This window comes from Otolemur garnettii, unplaced genomic scaffold (assembly GCF_000181295.1).
Source record: "Otolemur garnettii isolate 467f Iridium unplaced genomic scaffold, OtoGar3 scaffold00044, whole genome shotgun sequence".
NCBI lineage: Eukaryota > Metazoa > Chordata > Mammalia > Primates > Galagidae > Otolemur > Otolemur garnettii.
This window is the reverse complement of record NW_003852439.1, coordinates 7,535,934-7,557,456: the sequence shown is the minus strand read 5'-3', so window position 1 is coordinate 7,557,456 and position 21,523 is coordinate 7,535,934. Positions and strand designations below refer to the sequence as shown.

The following is a 21,523-nucleotide window of genomic DNA, read 5'->3' as shown; positions in this document are numbered from 1 at the left end:
AAAAAAAAAATAAAAAAGGAGGCAGGCTGTTTCAGATTCAAAGACCAATGAGACATTATTATTCAAACGCACATGTGAAGCTTGACAGGCCCTGGTAGGGAAATGGGGGTGGAGGTAATGGTAAAAGGCTTTCTTGTCACTCTGGGAGAAATTAGGATATGCACTGGTTATATTGTAGAATTACTGCTAATTTTTGGAGGGGGATGGAAGAATTTATGAGTCCTGATGTCTGTAATCTACTTTCAAATGATTCAGAAAATAAAAATGAAAACTGAAAAAAAGATGATAAAGTATACACGGCAAAATGTTACTTGCTGTGCTGAGGAGGAGCAAGTACTCTCCATCTTATTCTTGCTATTTTCTGCTTCATAGTTTTCTTTCTTTCTTTTTTTTTAGACAGAGTCTCATTCTGTCACCCAGCCTACAGTGCCATGGTGTCAGTCTAGCTGGCAGCAACCTCAAACTCTTGGGCTCAAGCATCCTCCTGTCTCAGCCTGCATGCACCACCATACTCACTAATTATTCTATTAGTATGCGATGGGGTCTCACTCTTGCTCAGGGTGGTCTCAAACTTCTGACTTCAAGCAATCCTTCCATCTTGGCCCCCCACAGTGCTAGGATTATAGGCATGAGCCACAGAGTCCAGCCTACCTCATACTTTTCATAACAAAAACTTTAAATACATTTGTTCATAGTTCACATAACAACCTACAAACATGGCGCTGCATTATCTGGACCCCCCTTATCTCCAACCTCACCTTCTAGCTCAGCTCAATACCCTCTGACCCTGGCATCCCTGCTCAGGGCCTTTGGCCACTCCCTTTGTAGAACCCCTCTCCCCCAGACATCCATAGTGTTTACTCTCTTTCCTCTTTAAGCAAAATGTCACCTCTCAAGACTTCTCCTTACCACTCTAATTCCCAAACAACACACACACCCTTCTCTACTTCACCTAGCTACACAGCATTTTCCATCACTGAGCATTCTACATATCTTAACTCCTTTGTTCTTAGCCTATTCCTCGATTCCCTACCACTTAGCTCTATGAGAACAAGCACTGGATTGTTTACTGCTGCAACCCCAGTACAGATCCTAACACATATAGGAAGTCGTCAAAAAAATTCTTGGGTCTTTCTTACATTTAATATTCATTCAGTGTTCAGACTGAACACACTGTATGATCCGCAACTTCACTTCTGGGATCTTGGTTTGGGAAGCCACTCTCACAGGGAAGAGTGAGGCGCCTGCAAAGGGATGATGTTCTCCACAACGCTACTCCTTCTGGCCCCAAAATGTAAACAACCTAAGTACAGTAGGGGCCAACAGAGGAATGCACAGCTGTCCAATGGAAGACCATGCACCAAGCAAACAGAATGAAGACCTTCATCTACCTTCCATGAAGAATTCAAGACGTACACCAAGTGACAAGGTAGCAAAATGGTCGTCTAGTATTTTTACACGTTTCTTCCTTAAATATGCATAGACAGTTACCAAACTATTAACAGCGATATTCTCTATAAAAGGGAATAAAGGAGTAAGTCTTGAGATACTCTTTCAACTGGATATAGGGTCCTTGTGGTATATTCTCGCCCACTTAATCACTCGTTTTAGAAGGCCGATAAACCAACGCGCACGATTTCAAGCTCCCTCATCCAAGGCCGCCCTTCCCTTCAGAGGCACCCAGGCCACCTCCCAGATCTTGCCGCGGCCCCAGGCCCGCCGCCAGGGCTCTGCACTCACCAGACAAGGGTGAAGGCTCCCTCTTGGGCTGCAGACGATTTGTCTGGGGCAAGAACATGTTGTTCACCCTACAGGAAGCGGCAGGGTCAGGTAGGAACGGGTTTGGGCTGTCCAGGGCCCAAGCCGCCCCGGGAGGCTGCTCACCCGAAAGTGTTAGGCTCCTCCACCACCTTCATCTTGGCTGCACCTGCGGGCGCGGGCCCTGAGGAGAGGGAGTGGGTTAAGAGGTGGCCTGGGGAGCACAGGGGACAGGGCACGGGGAGCGCGCGGGGCCACTGACCGCGCGCCGCAAGGAGGAACAGCAAGAGCAGCTCCACGTCCGCCGCCATAGCTGTGCGGCGGTCATGTGCAAGTCGGTCAGGTCACGTGGCGATGGGAACCGGAAGTGGTTCCCAGTGAACGCGCAAAGACCCGCCGAGCTTGTCCGGCGACTGAAAGTTGCTACCCGAGTCTACAGGGTCTGGGAAACCCTGCTGCCAGTCATGGGCCGCAGGAGGGCAATGCGCGGGTCTAGAGGGGAAAGCGGCCGCGCTCGGCACGTCCCCGGCCGCTCCCTGGAGGCTTTTGCCGAGGAGGTTGGCGCCGCGCTGCGCGGTGAGCGGGGCGTGGGGGAGTGAGCGGGCCGCGGGGCGAGCGCCGCCTGCGGAGCCCGCGCTGAGTCGCTGCCCTCCTCTCTCCCGGCGTAGCATCCGTAGAGCCAGAGGCGGCTGAGGGCGGGGATGACCCAGGCCCGGCGGCGCTGCCGTGTGCGCTGGCCATGTGGGAGCTGGGCCACTGCGATCCCCGGCGCTGCACGGGTCGTAAGCTGGCCCGCCTGGGGTTGGTGCGCTGCCTACGCCTGGGCCACAGGTTTGGCGGCCTAGTCCTCAGCCCAATGGGCGCTCAGTACGTGTCCCCGGCGGACAGGTAGGTGTGGGAGCCCTGGGGATTGGGGAGCGGCGGGGGCCTTCCCTATCTGCTCTTAATAAGCCTCCCCCTTTCCAGTGCGTCGTTGTTTTCAGGGCTCACTTATTTGTACAGGTGTATCTTAAGCACCCTCTACGTGGGGTGAGAATATGTCTGTCTAGTTTGTTTGTGGGCAGAGAATGTGTCCGTCTAGTTTGCTCTCATTGCTTAGTGCAGAGCTTGGGGTGTAGGAGGGCCCAGGGTAAACGTTTGTTGAGTGAATAAATGAGCATGCACTAGGTACCCCAAACAGCTGCCCTTAAGGGGTTTTGGAGATAGAGAATGATGTCCTTGTGTCCTTAGTGAGGCCAGTCTGCAGGGACATACTTAACTTTATGTTGTTCCTAACAGACAGCTAGTGGCACAGTCTGGGGTTGCTGTCATCGACTGCTCCTGGGCCCGATTGGATGAGACACCATTTGGGAAGATGCGAGGGAGCCATTCTCGTTTGCTCCCCTACTTGGTGGCTGCCAATCCAGTGAATTACGGCCGGCCCTGCAAACTTTCCTGTGTGGAAGCTTTTGCTGCCACTTTCTGCATAGTAGGTGAGTTTTAGGGCCTGACACCAGCCTGACTTGAAGTCCTTTTGTACTCCAGCCATTGTGCTTTCTGTGGGAGCATCCCAGGAGAATGTGAGGGATTTATAGGGAGGTGGTCAGAACAGACCAGGGTTTCAGTGCCAGGTCCCACTTAAAGCTTTTGCCATGTGTAGTTGAGGGGGAGGCAAAATGGAGAAGCTGCCCCATGAGGGCTGGTGTGTGGGTTGTCATCATCACAGGCAGCACTGCCCTAATAACCCTCCTCAAGTCATTCTCAGAATCTGGGGTCCAAAGAGATCCAGGTTGGCTCTGCGCCTGTAGCTGAATGGCTAGGGCTCTGGCCACATACAGTGGGGCTGGTGGGTTTGAACCCACCTGGGGCCTACCAAACAACAAGGACAACTACAACAACAAAAAAAATAGTCGGGTGGGGCGGTGCCTGTGGCTCAAAGGAGTAGGGCACTGACCCCATATGCTAGAGGTGGCAGGTGGCGGGTTCAAACCCAAGCCCAGGCCAAAAAGTGCAAAAAAAAAAGCTGGGTGTTGTGGCAAGTGCCTATAGTCCCAGCTACTTGGGAGGCTGATGCAAGAGAATTACTTGAGCCCAAGAGTTGGAGGTTGCTGTGAGCTGTAATACTATAGTACTTTACCGAGGGTGACATAGTAAGACTCTCTCAAAAAGAAATAATAAATAAATAAAATAAAAATAAATAAATAAAGAGGTCTCGGTAGAGACCCAGGAGGCATGGGGGCAACCTCAGTGTGGATGTTTGTGTGTCTTGGCAAAGGGGAGGGAATTGTAGTAAAGGAGGTGGAGGCTGGGCACTGGTGGGGCCATCAAGGCTGTAGGTTGGTGGGACCCTGCACCTACCTGGGACAGTACCACCACCCAGCAACCAGGGGATCAGGGTACACTCTTGAAGTGATTGTCAGCAGCTTGGAGTTTCCTGTTTCTTGCACCTTCAGGCTTTTCAGACCTTGCTGTCATTTTGCTGCGGAAATTTAAGTGGGGCAAGGGATTCTTGGACCTGAATCGTCAGCTCTTGGACAAATACGCAGCCTGCAGTGGCCCAGAGGAGGTGTTGCAAGCAGAGCAGGCATTCTTGGCCAGTGCCAAGGAGAACTCTGAGGAGGAAGAGATAGGTGAGACCTGGTATGATAGGGCCTGAGCCCTGACCCTCAGGCCTGCCACTTCCATTTGAAAAGCTTAGGGGTTGGGGCTTTGGTTGTGCTCTGCACTCACTTAACAGTCACTTTTCTGTCTTGGTTCAGACCCCTTTGACGTGGATTCAGGGCGAGAGTTTGCAAACCCCAACAGGCCTGTGGCCAGCAACAGGTAGGTCCTGGGGTTTCCCAGTTTTGTGATCACTCAGATCCAGGGCTCTTCTCAACCTCTGGCCTTGCCCTTCTTCCTACATGGGCATGGATGGTTTTCTTACTAAAAAATAGGAAGTAGGGGCAGTGCCTGTGGCTCAAGGAGTAGGGTGCTGGCCCCATATGCCGGAGGTGGTGGGTTCAAACCTGGCCCGGGCCAAAAACTGGAAAAAAAAAGTAGATGTTCTCTTGGAAAAAATATAGGGAATAAGAGTAATTTATCCTCAGCTTAAGGGGAGTTGAATGCACTAGAGAGGTTATAGGTGAAAATAGCCTCAGGCTGGCCAGGGATGATATCTCTGGAGAACATATTCCTCCTTTCCAGGCTGCCCCCAGACACTAATAGCAGTGATGAGCCTGAGGAACAAGGGTCTGATGCTGAGAAAGAAGGAGACAGCAGCAGTTGCTCCAAAGAGGAGGAGACTCTGGAACAAGGGGCTGAGACAAAGGGCCCAACCAAGATTTGGAAAGGAATCAAGAAACGACAGAGAGACTGAAGGTTGCAGGTGTGTATTATTTCAGAGACTGAATGACGAGGCAATCTAGAGACAAGGAAACACAGACAAGTCTGGCTGTTTTGACCTTGTGGAGAAGTGAACTCTGCAACTTCTTGCCCAGTGCTGCTGACAGCCTTGCTCTGAGTCCTGCCTTGGAGCTCTGGCAATGAAGCTACAAGCCAGGAAGGAGCCCTAGTGTGAGTCTGTTTCTTTGCACTCAGCCTGGGGGAGGGTTGAAAGGGACTCTTGGTCTCTAGTGAGGCAGATCCTGGCTAGAAGAGTCTGGGCCATGGAGTAAGTCCTGTATGGTCATGTACATGTATGTGAAAAGATAGCTACACTGACCACTATCCTTGGCTGACATACTAGGCCTCATAGAGTGACCCCACAGGATCCTTTCCCTATCCTAGAAGCCAGATGGGGAGTAGAGGCAGATAGTACTTAGCAAACCTCCTCCCCATATCCACTCAAGCGGAGGATTCCAGAGCCAGGAGAGGGCTGCTGAACACAGCATGCTCTCACCTCTGCTGTGCAAGCTGGGTCCCAGGACCTGCTTCTTTCCAAAGCTTGGGCTGCTCAAACCCAACCTAGGCCTTCCTGCCCTGTTGGCCTCTGGAGGCCTTGCCCTCCCCAGGAGAGACAAAAGATGGTCTCTTAGCTGAGGCTCTCTTGGCATTTGGGTAGGGGCTGGTCTCTGCTGGGGGCTGACTGATAGCAAGATGCTGAGCAGTGCCCTAGCCTCTATTCACTGTACCCATAGCCCCCTACATCCCTGCACTCTCCAGTGGTGAAGATGTCATTGCTGGGTATCCCTAGGGGAGCAAAGCCACCAAGATCAGGTGCTTGACCACTCACCTACCTGTGGGCTGTAGAGCCCCAGGTAGTGGGTGGAGAAGCCCACCTGTAGCCAGGCCCAATATAGTCTGATCTGGCAGCTGGCCAGGTCCTGCTGATCTGGCTGCACAGATTTGGGGGCTGGGGTGCAAGGAGTTCACAGCACACACCAAAGAGACACAGCTAGGGCAGACAGAAGCCAGGGTTCCAGCCACAGTGCACACATCATCACACAGCAGGGAGGGGTGCCATGGGCCCTGGCTGCACGAAGCTCGCCATGGGTGAGCAGGATTCCACAGAGCATTCATGGGAGGGCCGGAGCTGGCAGCCAGCAGATGGGGGGTTTAGGGGTCCGCCTCCATGCATTTCTCCAGCTCCTTGAGTTTCTTCACAAATTCTTGTGCCTCTTTGTTGCTGCGTCCTTCCAGCATCCTTAGTGCTGATCTCACTGCAGGTGGCGGATAGGTGTGTGGGATCTCGTATTAGGCCTGGGTGCCCCTCAGCCCCCACCACTGCCTATATCAGTGGTTCTCAACCTTCCTGATGCCACAATGCATTTTCATTGTTAAAAAGGGGTTGCAGCCCACAGGTTGAGAACAGCTGCCCTAGATACTCACTCACCCTGGGCTCGGGGCCGGCACAGGTGCAGGGTGACAGGCTGCAGAGCCCTCGAGGCCCCTCCCACCTGGGGCCGTGCAATTCCACTGATGCCACCCAGGCTGAGGGCTGCCTCCCCTGCAAAGTCGTTGGTGGACAGCCAATCATGGTCCATGACTGTGAACAGCACACAGGCTCCACGGCGGCGGCATGCCTCTGCGGGCACAGAGCTGCAGACAGAGGCCTATCACCTGAGCCCTACTCAGGGCACATGGGGCCAGGGCTCAGGTAGTGCAGGGCACTCACAAATGGAAGAGTTCATCATAGACAGGGTGCAGTGTCCGGGCCTTGACCTGGGTCCTCTGGCTGCGGATCAGCGGAAAGTGGTGTGGTGGGCCCAGCTCCACAATCACAAAGGGGTCACTCAGGCCTGGTGGGGCACAGTCATGAGCTGGCCTGCCCTGCTCTCTGCACCCACCCAACCACCACTGCACCTCACCATTGGCATCCAAGGGGAGCAGGTCAGCTGCGTGCAGCACCTCCACCACCAGCCGCTGTTCGGCCACCTCGTAATGGCAGCGGACACTCAGGCGGCCAAACCGCTTCTGTTCCAGTGGCCGCTGTGGAAAGGCCAGTGAGCGGGACTGGGGTTCCTGGGGCAGGGCATGTATCTGCAGCGGCCTCTACCTGTTTGAGCTTGTCCAGGTAAAACTGCTCGATGCACTCCCGGGCGGAGCACCTGTGCAGCCGCAGCTCCTCCTCCAGCCTCTGCAGTGGTGTTGGAAGAGGATCTTACTCCTCATGGCCACCTGGAGGGCCATTTCATCTTCCAGGCCATGGCTAGTGCAGCAGTGGTTTGAGCTCAGGTCCCTCAACGCCCCCAAGAAGAGTCTGGCCTCACCTTGTAGCTGCCGTCCCTCAGGCTCTCAAGGGTCAGACCTTGGCCCTCAGCATGGAAAAAACTGACCAGGGCCTGAGCAGGAAAAGGAGACCTCAGAAAGCTTGGTTGTACAGGGGGACAGTGGGGCTGGGACAGGGACAGGTGCGACTCTAAGCAGCACCAAGGCAGAACCATTTCCCACACCAGGCATCAGAAGTAAGGCTAGACAACTGGGCCCTGCTAGGGGAAAGTACTGTAGTAGCTGACCCCCAACTCCCAGCAGGGGTGTATGGGCAAGCAGCAGGGGCCGCAAGGACTCAGAGAAGGGCTGCTGGCAAAGGTACCTCCACATGGCCTCACCTGCAGTGTGAAGTGGAAGCGGCCATAGAAGTCAGCAGAGACGTCGTGGTTTGTGCCCAATGCCTGCAGGATGGCCTGGAGGAGGAGCTCCCAGAGGGCCTCTAGAACCCTGCAGGACACGGTGTCAGGACCTGTGGCCACCTGTCCCTCTGCCCACATGGCCACCCACTTAGCCATACCTGTTGAGGTTCTCCTTCGCCAGTGAGGCACTCAGTAGGGCCAGCTTCTCATCCAGGTACTTCATGAGTGGGGCGACAGCCTGTGGACAGGGGTCCTCAGGGATGGCCTGTCCCTGGGACTCCACCTGCCCCTACCCACACCTCCCCCACTCTGCCCTGGGCCTGGCAGTCACCTCCTCATTTTGAATGGAGTCGGGAGAGAGGCTGATGTGCTGCACGTACTTCCGAATGTCACCCACCATCTGAAGGAAGGGGGCACTCAGCATGGGCAAGGGCAACAGGCACAGCCTCTACACCCAGGCCCTGCCCTGTCTGCCCACCTTGGAGGTTAGGTGTGCTGTCACAGTGTGGGCCTCCCGCTGCAGGTCCTCATCCAGCACCTGTGTGCAGCTGAGCAGGGGCCGTGGCAGCACCCCCTCCTGCCCCATAGGCCCCTCTGGCCATACCAGGCCCTTCAGGGCCTGCCCTGCAGCCTTGCGCACAAGCTCCACATTGTTGAGGACCACGCAGAGCTAGGGAAAGTGTGAGGGGAGGTGGATGGGCCTGGGGCCCAGAGCAGGGCAAGCCCACCCAGCCTCTTTCCTGCCTGCCCCACCGCCCAGACTCTTACCGGCTCACTGACTGTCTCACCAGCCGCCTTGTGCTGAGTGTCTACTTTCTTCCGAAGCAGCTCCGTGTAAAAAAGGACAGCCTCACACATATCCTGGAGCGGGAAAGGGGCTGGGAACCGTTGGCCCCCTCTGCTGGGCCTGCTACCCTTACCCCAATACCACCTGGCCTGTTCTTGCCCCCTCAGCACCCACGCACCTGGCTGAGCTGGGTGCCCAGCACCTGGGCCTGGGCCAGGTCGGGCCATGCCAGGCGGACCCAGAGCTCCTGGATGTGGCTGAAGCAGAGGCTAGCAGTGGCTGCAGAGCTGCTGTGCTTGGTGGCAGTGTCCGTGGGCTCCAGCTGGGAAGGCAGGAGGCCTAGGTTGCTGGGAGGCCTGTGTTGCTGGGAGGCCCACACATGCCCCAGTGTTCTCAGGTCTGGGGACTCACTGTGTCCACGTCCACAGCTCCCTGAAGCCGCCACTTGGTCTGGTTCCGCAGCACCTGCAGCCAGAGCTTCACAGCAGGCAAGAATGGGGTGTGGATGCCGGCAAGGGCCAGGGAGCGGCTGTCCCTGTGTTGGGAGGTTAGTCAAGGCTTGTCCTTGACTCAGACACCTAAAACCTGCCTGTTCCAGCTCACAGCCCAGGGACCACCCAGAAGCACCTCCCTTATAGCACCATGGTGCTGGTCCCAGAGCCTATCTTCAGGGTCTTGGTAGCAGGGGGAGGGCGCACCCACCGACCAGGGATGCTGCCCCAGAACCGCTGAATGTCTGCCAGAGTCAAGTAGAGCTCAAAGATCCCCGAGGCTATCTCAAGGGTCATTTTGGGGCTCAGCTCCTCTGTCAGGACCCAGGCCTCCTCAGCCACCTGCCCAGAAGAACGGAGTCAGACAACAAGGAAACCCAGGCCCCTCCTGCCCCTGCCTAGGACATGCAGTAGGCACTGGGGTTGTGCCTAGAGACTCCTCACCAGACGTTCCAGCTGCCGGAATGTCAGGGTGAAGAAGTCCACCTTGAGGATGCTGTAAAGGACACATCTCAGCCACTCTTCCTGCCAGCAGGCCCTGCTGGTCCCCACCTGCCCCTACACCCCAGCACCCAGACCTACCTGTGGAATAGGCTGGCATAGATGCTGAAGCAGGACTGCAGGTCATTGTAGACAGCATCAGCTAGCTCGATGAGCCCAGGCAGGCGCTGGGACCCAGGCTGCAAGGAAGCCCAGCTTGTACTGACCTCTCAGCCCACCTTCACCCAATAAAGCCAAGCTCCCGTCCCCAGCCATACCTGTTCTCGAGGACTCTTGGTGTTCAGGATTCTGTCATACCACTCGCGGTTGCCTCTCTGCAACAGAAGCCACCAAAGGCAGCATAGTGGGTCAGAGGGAGGAGGGAGAGTTGTGACAGGTCTGGAGCTAGCCCCATGGGAGAGGGGAGGAGAGGGCAGGGCCCAAGAGACTGGCCCAGAACGGGCCTCCAAACACACCTTTAAGGCAGCAGCAATGTCCATGTTCAGTTCTGTCTCAAAGGGACAGATCTCGAAGGAGGGTTGGAAGAGTTGCAGCTTGCTGAGACACCTGGGCAGAGGCAGCCTACTGACTAGGAGCCTGCCCTGCCAGCTTTGCCCCACCCCCTACACAGCAGTTGCACGCACTTTAGCAGCAGCTCCAGACGGCAGACTGCCCTGCTGTTGGTGGCAGGGAAGTAATCTCGAAGCTGGCGCAGCAGCTGCAGCCCAAACTCAGAGAAGGCGGAAAAGCTGTCAGCCAGGCTTTCCTCCTGAGGGGACAGGGCCCTTCAGAGCTGAGGACACCAGTACCAGCAGCCCTGCTAGGCCACTGATGCTGAGACACAACCTTCCTTGACCCTCCCTACTGTGGGGCCATCCAAGGTCACCCAGCTGTGCCCAGAGGAATACCCTCCCACTTTCAGCTTCCACAACTCCCCCCAAATCCCTCACTGCAAAGACAAACCCTGGGGCCTCTGCCTTTCCTGCAAGTGCCCACCCCTCCTGTTGCTCAGGCCATCACCACCTTGGTGACAGTACCCATAGCCCCATCTGAAGGCTACAGCTGCCCTCTCCCATCTCCTTACTGTAAATAGCTTGCTCTCTCCCATACCAGGCAGTTTGTCCACTAGTTCTCAGCCCCATGAGGGTGGGACTCTTGCTGAGCCCCTGCACCCAGGTACAGCCCACAGTACTCCCTCCATTAAAAGCTAGTAAGCTAGTGGCTGAGCCCACCTGCTCCTGGGGCAGCGAGGCTGCCTCCTCCCAGTGCACCTGCATATCCTCCAGCAGCCCCAGCAGGTAGCCGTAATCTAGCGTGCAGCTCTGATGGTGGCGGCTGCTGACCTCCCAGTGTCTACCAGAGCATGACCCTTGGTTAGGCTGCGCCCCACCCACCACCCTGCCACGCCTGCTCACAGCAGGGTTCTCACGCCCCATCCACTAATGGCACCACCTCTTCCTGCCCCAATCCCTGCTCACACCACTTCCCCCATGCCCCTCCTCAAACAGCCTCTCCCCTCCTTCCTGCTTGCTCACAGCACCGCCAACTGCAAAGGCGATAGGTTGTTCTGGGCTCCATGTAGGCAGAGGATGGTGGCTGCGCACGAGCTGAGCTCACCGTGCCAGCTGCTCGAGTTGGGCTGGGGGAAGAGGCTTGGTGTGGGTGGAAGGGAGGGAGCCGCCCAGCCCTGCTTTGGGATCCCAAGGGCGCCAGCTACCTCCTCTGCTCGGTGCTCGAACCGCAGCAGCCGGCTGAGCAGCAGTAAGTAGGACAGGAAGCCCGATCGTCCCCTCTGGCTCATGGCCGTGTCCCTCTGGAACACAGAGTCTGCGGTCACCAGTCCCGCCCATGCCCGGCAGGGGTGCAGGGCGAGCGCCAATGCCCCCCACCTGTGTGGTGATTAGCTTGAGAACGAGGTTGCAGTCTCCCTGAACGCGAGAGGCACTGGAGCGCGGTTCCAGCTTGAACCAGCGGTCGACACCAGCCACAGGAACCTCCTGGGGAGGTAGGGGTCAGACCAGAGAGGCTGCGCCCCCATCTTCCTCCCAGTGAGGACAGCCAGGGCCTCATCATCCCTTCTCGTGTGAACATGGGCCATAGACCCACAGTGAATGTGCAGTGGGCAGCCAAGCACAAGAAGCTCCTCCTAGCAGTTCCCCTGCCCCTTGAGGTGCCCCAGCAGCCCCAGGAGGCTCCTGGGGACCACAGAACACTGCTGCTGGATATACCCTAGGAAGGCTGGGCCACCAGTGTCTGGCAGATGTTTGCACAGTGTGGCCCCCCAGCCTTCCTGTGCCCACCCACCTGGATGGGTATGTTGAGGCACCCCAGGAAGTCATCAGTATGGTCTTCGGTGGGCCCAGCTGTCCCATTTGCACGGGCTGACTTGACAATCTGTTTGAAGTACCTGGCCACAGCAGGATGGACATCACACTGTTGGTCCTTGGACTAGGCTGCAGGCACAGGTCTGGGGCACCAGAGGTCCCTCCACTGTACCTGCTCATGCCCTTCAGGCCAATGACTTCATTCAGCTTCCTGCACGCTTCCACCAGAGACACATCATCGTCGTGATCCCTGGGGGTGGGGAGGAAGGACCAGGCTTGTCTGGACTCCCCAGGTTGACCTGGGGTTCTCCCTGCTGCCCCCAGACCTATGCCCCACTCCCAGGCCCTTTACCAGATGTCCAGGTGCAGCTGGTCTGTGCTGACATCCTCAATCTCACTATAAGGAGAATAGAAATGCTCGTGGAGGTCCCAGGAGTGCCAGGAGAAGTCCAGCGCTGCCTGGGCTCAAATCCTGGCACTGTCACTTGTTGGCACTATATGGCCACAGGGCACCATGCCCCTCTTTAGGTCTCAATTTGCTCCTCTAGAAAACGGGCCTAAGACCAGCTCCCACCTCAGAGTTCCCTGGAGCAAGCTATAAGCCATCACCCTCTGGGCACAGCCCGGCTCTGGAGCCACCCACCCCCATGTGGACACTCAGCCACCCAGATCACTGGGGGAACTTACAAGAGGAAGTGCTCCTTCCAAACAGGGTTCAGGGTACTGCTCTTGACTTCAGTGACCTGTATGCATTTGGCTGGCAGTGGGCCACTGCGCTTGCTCCCCTTCCGGAAGCTGAAACGATGCTCCTTCTGCACACTAGGCTCCCGTGGGGCTCCCGAGGCAGGCAGGATGCCCAGCATGCAGTAGGGGTCGCTGAAGCCTGAGACATGGCAGATGCCTCAGCCCCTGACCCTGCACCTCAGCCTCCGGGCTCCCCAGGTCCACAGGTCCTCACTCACCATTGGGGTCTTTTGCCAGCAAGTTCTTGGCACGCATGACAGAGACTTTTAGGGCATATGTGGGGGCCTGTGGGTAGAGGGGCACAAAGGGCCTGGCAGGGCTGAGCTGTCTCTCTGGATACCTGCTCAGCATGGACATGACAGGGCCTGGCCTTGTGCTCCTACCACTCCTAGGCCCTAGCATGAGGGCACTGCCCTGGTCAGTCCCTGCCCAGGCAGGTAGTGGGCTTACCTTGGCCACCTTCACACGCTCAATGGCCATGGCATGTTCCTCGGGGCTGGTACCAAAGACCTGTGGAAGGAAGGCAAGTGGGAAGGCCCAGCCCAGAGGACCACTGAAGCAAGGCTGGCCACTCTCAGGTTCATCCCCAGTCAAGAAAGGCTGACCTCAGACCTCATAGCATGTGGAGTCATGAAAACCCACTCTACTGTGTTGTGTGGAAAGCAGTTGGAGGGTTTGCGCCAAGGAATGTTGAGTCCCACCCATGGACAGTGGGCATGAAATGGGGCACACCATCGTGTGCATAGAAATATGGGATCGTGGTATGCTGGCCAGGGGACAGAGAATTAAGAACAAGCACAGGTGAGGAGGGAAGGTGTATGTGTCCATTTCCCCATCCTTCTGGGAGAGTCTGTATATCCATCTTTCCTAATCTCTGTGTCCTTTGTGTGTGTCTCCCTGGGTTGTCCATCCAGCCTTCTGTGTGCCTCTGTCAGCTTGTATGCTGCATGTACACATGTGTGTTTGTGCATTGTACACAGATGGGAGGCAATCTGTGCTGGGTGGCTTCAGGGGAAGAGGTCATGGGGGGAAGAAGTTTTGGTCCTCCTCAGAGCAAGCTGACAGGCTCACCTGCTGAAGGTAGCCCAGCAGGGCCTCTTGGTCATCCACCTGGTCAGGACCCATGGTCCCTGCACGGTACAGGACCGTATACAAGGCCTCCTCATAAAGCATTTCCTCCTGCACAGGAGAGCAGGCCCTGAGTGCTCTGTCATGATGAAGGGTCTTGGGCTCCTCCTGTCCACTCCGAGTACCCAGCCCTAGACCTGGGCAGTTCCTCCACTGGCCATGCCCAGCCCCTGTGCACCCAGGGGCCCTTTGCACCTGGGGGCCTCCACTCCTCACCCACCCATCCCACTAACTTTTGCTGCCCACCTGTCACAAGATTCTGGGTACACAGTATGTGCTCATAAATGGCTGAGGACCCTCCCTGAGGCCAGACTTCCCTCTTACCTCCTCCTTGGTCAAGGCTTTCAGGCCACGGTTGGGGTCCACAGGCTCTGCAGGGGCTGGAGAGCTGCTGCGCAAGAGGACCTATGAGGGATGCCAGGGTGAGAGCCTCTGAAACTGGCCCTGCTGCTGTGCTTTGGGGGGTGCTCCAGGAAGGATAGAGGATGGCACCCCCAGCTGGGTTGCAGCTGGGGCATATCCTCACCTCAGGGCATGGCAGGCCCTGTCTGCATTCCCCCTTCTTCAGGATGAGGCGCATCTGTGCAAAGAACTCCACGCCATCCGTGGGTTTCCTGGGAGAAAGACCAAGGTGAGCTCTTGGCCTACCTGAGGTACCTGGGCCCAGCCACAGACACATGACTCTGAGCATGTCTGGAGTGGGGGCAGATTGCCATCCAGTGTGCCAGGGCCTCAGGTTCCAAGCCTCCCAGTGATTCCCACCCAGCTGGGACACAACCCTGTGAAGTTGGGCCATCCGGAACCCACCAGGTCTCTGCGGCAGGCTCCTGCAGGCCAACATTGGTGCTCTCTGGCTCCTGCTCAGCCCTGCGGCGGAAGGATGGGCACACCTGCACCTGCCTGAGCACGCTGCTCTTGATCTCCTGCAGAGTTGACATGGCCGGTGACCTATGGCAGAAAGCAGTGACCTATGGCAGAGAGCACTGCCCTGCATTGTTCATGCAGAGGCCAGTGGAGGCTCAGAGCTCTCCCACAGCTTTGGCTGGTGCCAGTACTCAGAGGGGTGTAGAGTTCCTGTAGCCACATCTACTGGGGGAAACTGGCAAGTCACAAGTCCCTTGCAGGGTAGCTTTGGGGATGTGGTAATGAAAGCTGCTTGGTGGTCTCACTCTGGGCTGAGGCTCCATCTCAGAGCTTCCAGGGTTTCACTGGGGAGGGATGGGTTTCCTGCACTGGGGCCGGACAGGTGCCTGGTACTCAGGCTTTCTATGCAGAGGCCAAAACAATGGCTGGCCACCCAGACATTGGGTACCATGGCGGGAAGAGCATAGGTGGGAAAGGCACTGTGGGCTCCTGTTACCTGGATAGCAAGGGAGCCTGTAGCCTGGGCCCCAGCCACGTGGCCAGGGCAGTTGCTCATGTGACCAGGATGACACAGAGGGGGGTTGCTCAGGGGTCTTTACCCACCCAAGACAGCAGCAGTCAATAGGGCCCAGTCAGCACACTCCAGGGCAGTGGGGTAGTCCCCCAGGAACAGGGCCTGCTCCTCACAATCAGTAAAAGTGAGAACCTGAATCGAGTTAAGCCTTCTCCTCAAGAGGGTGGATATAGTGGCTGTGGCTCTCACACCTTCTTGATCCATCTGCTTGATTATCCTCATGTTGCCATGGCAACTGAGCCCTCCCAAACCTGCCTTGACCAGCAGGAGCAGCCTCCATGTTCAGGCTGGGACAGAGGGTGGACTTTGCTGAGGAATTCAGCCTGGGCACAGCAGACTCCTGCCTGGAGCTCCCTGGAAGGCCCAGCCCCCACCTGGCCCTTTTGCCCAGAACCCACATGGAGGCCAGGGCTTGGATCAAACAAGTTGGTAGCCCTGGGTGGGGGCTAGGAAGCCGAGGGGGCATAATCTCAGTCCTGGCCCAGAAGGCAAGTGCCAGCAGCCTGGGCAGCCCTAGCAGTGGGCCCTTCCTGGGCTCTCACCAGAGCTCTGGCTATTCTGTCCCTTCTTCCTTTTCCTCTGGTCTTGCCACACTCCCTTTACCTTCTCCTCCCACCTCCCTGCCTTCTGTCAGTGCCAAGGAAGGCTTGGGGCTCAGTTTTCCCTGCAGACCCCAAGAAGGAAGGGCAGGATGATGGCTGAGACACTGTGGCCTCTGGAACCCCTCTTCCACGCACCTAGCCCAGATGCCTTCCTCTTCCCTGTACACCCCTATCCCCAGGGAGATCCCTTCCTCCCCCATGAAAACTGTCCCACAGCCAGGCCACCTCTGGTCTTCAGCCCTCACCTTTGGGCCTCCAACTTGTAGCACATGCTGTGCTTCCCAGCCCACCTCAGGGAGTGGGTCTTCTTTCCGTGCTGGTGCCCATTTGTCCATCTACCAAGGGCACCTCCAGCACTGGGTACTAACCATGGCTGGGGCCACTATCACTTTCACTGAGCAAGAAAGGAAATGGAGGCCAGGCAGGTTGAAATTGCCCAGGAGCTCCTGGTTTGACTGCCCCACCCTGTGTGCCAGACCAGCCCTAAGATATTTGGTCACCAGTTCTGTCACTATCCTTTGCTGCCCCCTCCTCAAATCAAGCTGGGGGCAGGGCTGAGCCTGTGCATGCCTGGAACTGGTGAGTCCTAAGCTGATATTCTGAGCAAGCTCCCTGCTCCCAGTCTGTCTGTGGTGGTCCATGTCACCATGCCTGCTCTGTGTCCCCCAGCTCAGTCTGAATCCCTTAGTAACACCCCATCCTGTTCCCTAATGCTCCAGCCAGTGAGTGAGCCCATGGGCCCTGGGCTTAGGGGGCTTTCACCTGGCCATACCCAAGAACTGAGGATAGGAGAGGGTGTACAGCTCTTACCCTGTGGGCCTCACCTCCTTCAGGCCCTTAAGTGCCTTCCCTGTGGAACAGATGGGGAACTCCAATGTTTGGGTGTATTGCTTCTGGAAGCCATTGGCCCTGAAGCCAGTTGTGAATTCTCCAGGCAGTTGTGAGTCACAGGCCCTCTCTTGTCTCTAGCTGAGCGAAAGAGGCTACTCCCTGCCGCAGCCCCCCAAAGCCTGTGGAACAGCCACTGCTTGAGCTGTTGTCAGGGCAACCGCCAGCTGCATCTGCATGTGACAGGGGCTATAGGGGCTTGTGGGTCCAGAGACAAACATGAGGCAGGAGCTGAGGCTGGGCTGCAGGGCACGTGTGTGTGGGGTGTCTGAGAACAAATTGTTCCAGATAGAAAGTGGGGTCCAGATGCCCTCCTTCATCTTCCACCCTGCATCTCTCTGGCTATCCTCAGAGCAGCCCAATGGAGCCAAGTGCTTCATTCATCCCTCCTGGGTGAGCGTTCAGAGGGCTAGCTTAGGAACCCATCCACAGCACAGAGCCAGCAAGTCCAGGTCTCTGTGATGCCTAAATGCTAAGCTCCTGGGATGTCCTGAGGCCTGGGGTCCAGCTGGGCCACCTTAACTGCAGCTCTTGCACCTCCCCCTTCAGCCCACCGCCAGGACAGGGACAACAGTGACAGCTTAGCATGGGGTCTGAAAGAGGTGCCCGACCCTGGAACCCCTGGGCTGTCTGCGCAGCGATAACTTCATTGCACCCCACAGATTGGGCCCTGGTAACATCTGCCACAGAGGCCTCTGACAGTGTCCTAGCCAGCAACATCATCCAGAGCTGCCCTGAACAATGAACAGTGGGCCTTTCCTGGCTTCCCGTTTGTGACTGAGTGGGAAGCACTGGCTGCCTCAGGGGCCTGGATGTAACTCCTTCATAGGCTCTCACATCTTTGTGCCTCTTGTGCTTGGACAGAAGCGTGGAGCAGGATGTACCCATACCCTGCTCAGGCCTGGACACCCCGACCATCTATCAATGACCAGAGTAAGGGTCAGCACTGGGCCAAACCACACCTGATTCTGTGGCTCATTCTCTGGCTGTCCCCAGACCTGGGCTGAACAGGGAATAACATTTTACAAAGCAGATGACATGTCCTATTTCATATCCCACGACTGGTGATTGCCTAGCACCAGGATTCAAACCCAGAACACAAGTGCCAGGTGCATTGGCTCACACCTGTCATACTAGCACTCTGGGAGGTTGAGGCAGGTGGATAGCTTGATCTCAGGAGTTTGAGACAGCCTGAGAAAAAGTGAGATCCTGTTTTTAAAAATAGCTGGGTATTGTAGCAGGCATCTGTAATCCCAGCTACTTGATAGGCTGAGGTAAGAGAATCACTTGAGCCCAAGAGTTTGAGGTTGCTGTCAGTTGTGACACCACAGCATTCTGCCCAGAGCAACAAAGTGAGATTCGGTTTCAAAAACCCACAAAAAAACAAAAACAAAAAACCAGAACCTAAGCTAACTGTCTCCTGCCAGGGCATTTGAGGGCTTGGATGGCTCTGAGGTGGATGAATCTGGGGACAGCTGAGCTGAGGGGTTTGGTCAGCCTTCCTAGTTTCCACCTGCAGAGCACCTCTTGGGGGCAGGAGGACTGCTACACCATCCTGGGTGGGGGTGGGTGAGTATTCCCCTCCCCCATACTGGCTGTGGATGGCTCCCTCTTGGTCTTCCTTAGGCCTCGCGTTTTGCTCCTCTTCCCCACTCAAATCCCTCCTGGTCGCTTTCACCAGATGTTGGGGACTTCCTGCTGGTATCTTCCTGGGATCTCACTGACCCCCTGATGGTTGCTGCACAGTGCAGGACCTTTGGCAAGCTCCTCCCAGTGAGGCTCCTTGGGGTCTCATCCCACTCTAATAACCTGCATTCGCATTTTAACAAGTGTGCTCCTGAGGCCAGAGAGCAGCAGGAAGCCAGCTGGTGGCTCTTGGCAGGGATACAGGTGACAGGGACGTCGGGTGCCTTCTTTCTCAGTCCTCTCACCTGTCACTACTCACCTGACTCCGCTGCCACCTCCCTGCCCACTTCTAGTTCTCTCTCGTGGTGACCCGCGGGAACCTTGCCTCCTCCTCCCAGTTCTATCAGGGTCTCTCTCCAACCGGAGAGCAGGCGGTCCAGGAGGAGTTTGGGAACTGGTTTGGTGTGTATAATTTTTACGCCCTTCCCAGAGCCCCCAGCCCTGGGAGTGACACTGAAATTAACTGGTGGCAGGCAGGGCAGGAAGGCAACGCGCAGAGCTTGCGCCAGCGGATTTCAGGACTAAGGTGCACAGTACCAGGATTGGTGGGAGGGTGGGAGAGACGGGCTCTGGGGGTGTCTTCCTCCTCAAGCCCGGGAGGGGTGCTGGGTAGCCCTGAGCGTCTCCGGGATCTTAAGACCCAACCCTGGTCTTCGGCCTCCATTGGGGAGGGAAGCGCTGGGTCAAAGCCCGGTCCCTGGCGGGCGGTGGTCCGGGGAGCCCCGCGGCGCGGACGTCTGGCTCTGCCCCTGCCCGTCCGCAGTGCGGACCCGCAGCCGCACCCGCCCCTGCACGCTCCGCTCGGAAGGGAGAGCAAGGATAGGGGCAGCAGAAGAAATGCCCCGCGGCCCTGCTCCTCAGGGCATGCGCGACCTCAGTTTTCCCAGGGGTAAGGGGGCGCCCTCCAGATCTTCCTACCACCCACAGCCTCAGAAACTTGCCCCGCGCCCCCCAGGGTCGGTGGCGAGCACTGCGCTGGCTCCTGGGTACCACGGCCCAAGGGAGTGGCGGCGGCCAGCTGTCCGTGGGTCTGTCCTGATGAGGGCGCCCGGCCAAGCCCCGACGACGGCCCGACGGTATAGGCTGCAGCCGGAGGCACTCACCGTGGGCCGGGAGGGGAGCTTCCAGGTGCGTCGCACTCCGGCACGGGCTCTGGAACGCCGAGGCACAGTGACCGCCCCGCAGCCGCGCGCGCCGACGACTGAGCACTGCGGCCCCGCGCGGCTGAGGCCCCGCGCGGCTGCGGCGGGCGGGGGGCGCGGGGGCGGACCGGGGGCGGGGTCGGGCGGCGCTCGCCCCGCCCGCTGCCGCTCCCCCACCCCGCTCTATCCGCCTGGGGTCCGCAAGGGAAGCCCCCTTTCCGGGGTTCAGGGCAGCACGGGGCCGTCAGTTGACTCTCGGATGGTCACGGAGAGGGGAGACGGTTCGGCTCCGCGTCTGGAACCTCGTGTGGCTGCGCGCTCCTTCCTGATGCGGGAGGGGGGCTGGGCGGGGCATTGTCGGTGGGGTCTCCTCCCCGGGGCCCCCACAGGGCCGGTCACCAGACCCGAACATGACGCGCCAGGCCTCAGCGTAGACTTTTCTCGAAGGGCTGCGCAGCCATCTCCGGAGTCGTCTTCCCAGTCTAAGCTCTGTCTCTGCACCAACTTGGCGCGATCTGCATCTGGGGGCCCTGCCACCGCGGTCCTGATCGCTTTCTCTGCAGGGGGGCAGCGGACACCCTTGACAACCCGGTTACTTGTTAAGGTTATCGTTCCAATAGCTTTGGTGAGGTCCCCGAGGCCAAGTTGTTGCAGCTGGAATCCCCTTCTGAACTGGACTCGCGGGCTCCTTCCCAGGGTAGGGGTAACCATCTCTCACTTGGGCCCAGACTTGGAAGGCCACAGTGCTAAGCTCTGTCCTGTGGCACCCCCAGAGGTTCTCAATCATGTCAAAGGTTCAAAGAGGCAGTAGATCATGGCTCTGAACCTGGCTGGGTACAGGTGGACACTTGCACACAGCACTTAGGAGCTAGGAGGATTAGACTTTGAAGAAGTTTTCACTCTGGAGGGCCCGACCCTATTTGTGGGACCCTAGCTAGGGTGAGGAGCAGAAGGCCTGGAGCCCACTCTGGCTAAGGCCCAGAGGCAAGGGTGGTCCACTTTCATGGGGCCAGAGGCCAGACAGGCTTCTGATGCAGGGTCCCTTGCTTGGATCAAGTTTTCTGAGAGTAAATGTACCTTCATTTCTGGGCCTTGCCCCAGCTGCTGCCTCCTGAGCCCTGGGAGAGGTGCTGGGAGAAGGAGCACAGCCACTGTTCCCAACCCAGGGAGAATACAGGGGACTGTTCCCCTCACCCAGGATGGGGCAGACTGTAATGGTGCTGGGGCTTCACATCCCTGCATAGCCCATGCCTGTCTTCAGGATGAGGACAGAGGAAGTGGATGAGGGAGGTGGGGACAGGATAGCAGGGAGGGCTCTCCTTCAGGACATGCAGCCCCCAGGTCCTGCCTCCATCCTGACCCAGCACAGCTAGGTAAGGGGAAGGGAGCTGACCCTGTGTCCCTTAGCAGTGGAGGGGAGTCAGGGCTGGGATAGCAATATCCCTCCCAAGGGGGTGGGTCCTGAGCCAGGATCCTGGAGCCAGTGCCTCCTACCTCTGCAGTTTTGCGTCAGGTTCTGCCAACCTGTTGGAACAAACGGTGGACCTGGTTGCCATGGTGACCACAGTGGCTTTGGGGTGAAGGAATAAGACCGCAGATGCTGTAAACAGGAAGTTAGGAGGGGCAGCTGCCAGGCTGCAGAGAAGGGGGCACCTGCATGGCCCTCCCATGTGGAGAACCAACCTCAAGACTAACACCACAGTCTGTTAGGGGATGGGCGGGCCCTTGGAGACCTCTCACCACCCTCTTTTACTGGTAGACAAACAGGTCCATAGATGGGAAGGGCTTGTCTGGAGCCACAGAGGAACAAGGTGGACCCCAAACCCAGCCTTGGCCCTTGGTTTTCCCAGGATAGAATAATCTCTAGGGCTCTTTTCTCCACAGACATTCAGGAGTGTGTGTGTGGTGGGTGTTGTATGAATGAGCTTTGGCTCACTTGGTGACCAAGCCCTTCATTCTCCCCTGGGTCGCCCTTCATTCTCCCCTGGGTCGCCCTTCATTCTCCCCTGGGTCACACTTCATTCTC

General features: G+C 57.4%; 3 protein-coding genes across 5 annotated transcripts in view; 1 reads left to right on the top strand and 2 right to left on the bottom strand.

The window, feature by feature from the left end:
- The window catches only part of GNPTG (N-acetylglucosamine-1-phosphate transferase gamma subunit), an 8,240-nt gene extending 6,134 nt beyond the window's left edge, over window positions 1-2,106 (bottom strand). Inside the window, exons 1-3 of the mRNA XM_003790894.3 lie at window positions 2,021-2,106; window positions 1,885-1,942; window positions 1,741-1,808 (exon numbers count right to left, since the gene is read on the bottom strand). Coding sequence (XP_003790942.1) covers window positions 1,741-1,808; window positions 1,885-1,942; window positions 2,021-2,069 — 175 coding nt within the window. The 5' untranslated portion in view covers window positions 2,070-2,106. The remainder of the gene's footprint in view (window positions 1-1,740; window positions 1,809-1,884; window positions 1,943-2,020) is intronic.
- On the top strand, window positions 2,050-5,285 carry TSR3 (TSR3, acp transferase ribosome maturation factor). The gene is made up of 6 exons (XM_003790769.3): window positions 2,050-2,334; window positions 2,427-2,646; window positions 3,037-3,230; window positions 4,191-4,367; window positions 4,497-4,560; window positions 4,924-5,285. The coding sequence occupies exons 1-6, from the start codon at window positions 2,085-2,087 to the stop codon at window positions 5,093-5,095; spliced, it is 1,077 nt and encodes a 358-aa protein (XP_003790817.2). The 5' UTR covers window positions 2,050-2,084; the 3' UTR covers window positions 5,096-5,285.
- Window positions 5,093-19,552, bottom strand: BAIAP3 (BAI1 associated protein 3). Of its 3 annotated transcripts, XM_012805774.2 has the most exons (34): window positions 19,459-19,552; window positions 14,549-14,689; window positions 14,268-14,355; window positions 14,066-14,146; window positions 13,685-13,792; window positions 13,064-13,123; window positions 12,832-12,898; window positions 12,557-12,752; window positions 12,222-12,266; window positions 12,042-12,119; window positions 11,850-11,952; window positions 11,435-11,542; window positions 11,263-11,358; window positions 11,081-11,184; window positions 10,778-10,898; window positions 10,190-10,314; window positions 10,022-10,112; window positions 9,824-9,880; window positions 9,648-9,745; window positions 9,510-9,561; window positions 9,277-9,407; window positions 8,986-9,109; window positions 8,753-8,896; window positions 8,556-8,648; window positions 8,266-8,457; window positions 8,119-8,187; window positions 7,946-8,025; window positions 7,767-7,875; window positions 7,428-7,499; window positions 7,214-7,294; window positions 7,026-7,146; window positions 6,833-6,956; window positions 6,551-6,756; window positions 5,093-6,377 (listed from the first exon to the last, which is right to left on the bottom strand). In XM_012805774.2, the coding sequence occupies exons 2-34, from the start codon at window positions 14,677-14,679 to the stop codon at window positions 6,274-6,276; spliced, it is 3,459 nt and encodes a 1,152-aa protein (XP_012661228.1). In that variant the 5' UTR covers window positions 14,680-14,689; window positions 19,459-19,552; the 3' UTR covers window positions 5,093-6,273. The 3 variants fall into 3 exon arrangements, with proteins under 3 accessions (XP_012661228.1, XP_012661229.1, XP_012661230.1); XM_012805775.2 differs by lacking the exon at window positions 19,459-19,552 and having other exon boundaries at window positions 13,685-13,708; window positions 14,549-14,683; XM_012805776.2 differs by lacking the exons at window positions 11,435-11,542; window positions 19,459-19,552 and having other exon boundaries at window positions 14,549-14,683.
- Between the last annotated feature and the right edge of the window lie 1,971 nt (window positions 19,553-21,523).

Bases quoted from the DNA above. Each gene is read 5' to 3' on its own strand.
- TSR3 (XM_003790769.3), top strand. From the start codon at position 2,085: ATGTGCAAGTCGGTCAGGTCACGTGGCGATGGGAACCGGAAGTGGTTC. The intron at 3,231-4,190 runs GTGAGTTTTAGG...TTGCACCTTCAG, and splicing joins TGCCACTTTCTGCATAGTAG to GCTTTTCAGACCTTGCTGTC. The intron at 4,561-4,923 runs GTAGGTCCTGGG...CCTCCTTTCCAG, and splicing joins AGGCCTGTGGCCAGCAACAG to GCTGCCCCCAGACACTAATA.
- BAIAP3 (XM_012805774.2), bottom strand. From the start codon at position 14,679: ATGTCAACTCTGCAGGAGATCAAGAGCAGCGTGCTCAGGCAGGTGCAG. The intron at 12,753-12,831 runs GTGAGTGAGGAC...GCCATGTCTCAG, and splicing joins GCTGGCAAAAGACCCCAATG to GCTTCAGCGACCCCTACTGC. The intron at 10,315-10,777 runs GTGGGCTCAGCC...CTGTCCCCTCAG, and splicing joins CCTCGCTGCCCCAGGAGCAG to GAGGAAAGCCTGGCTGACAG.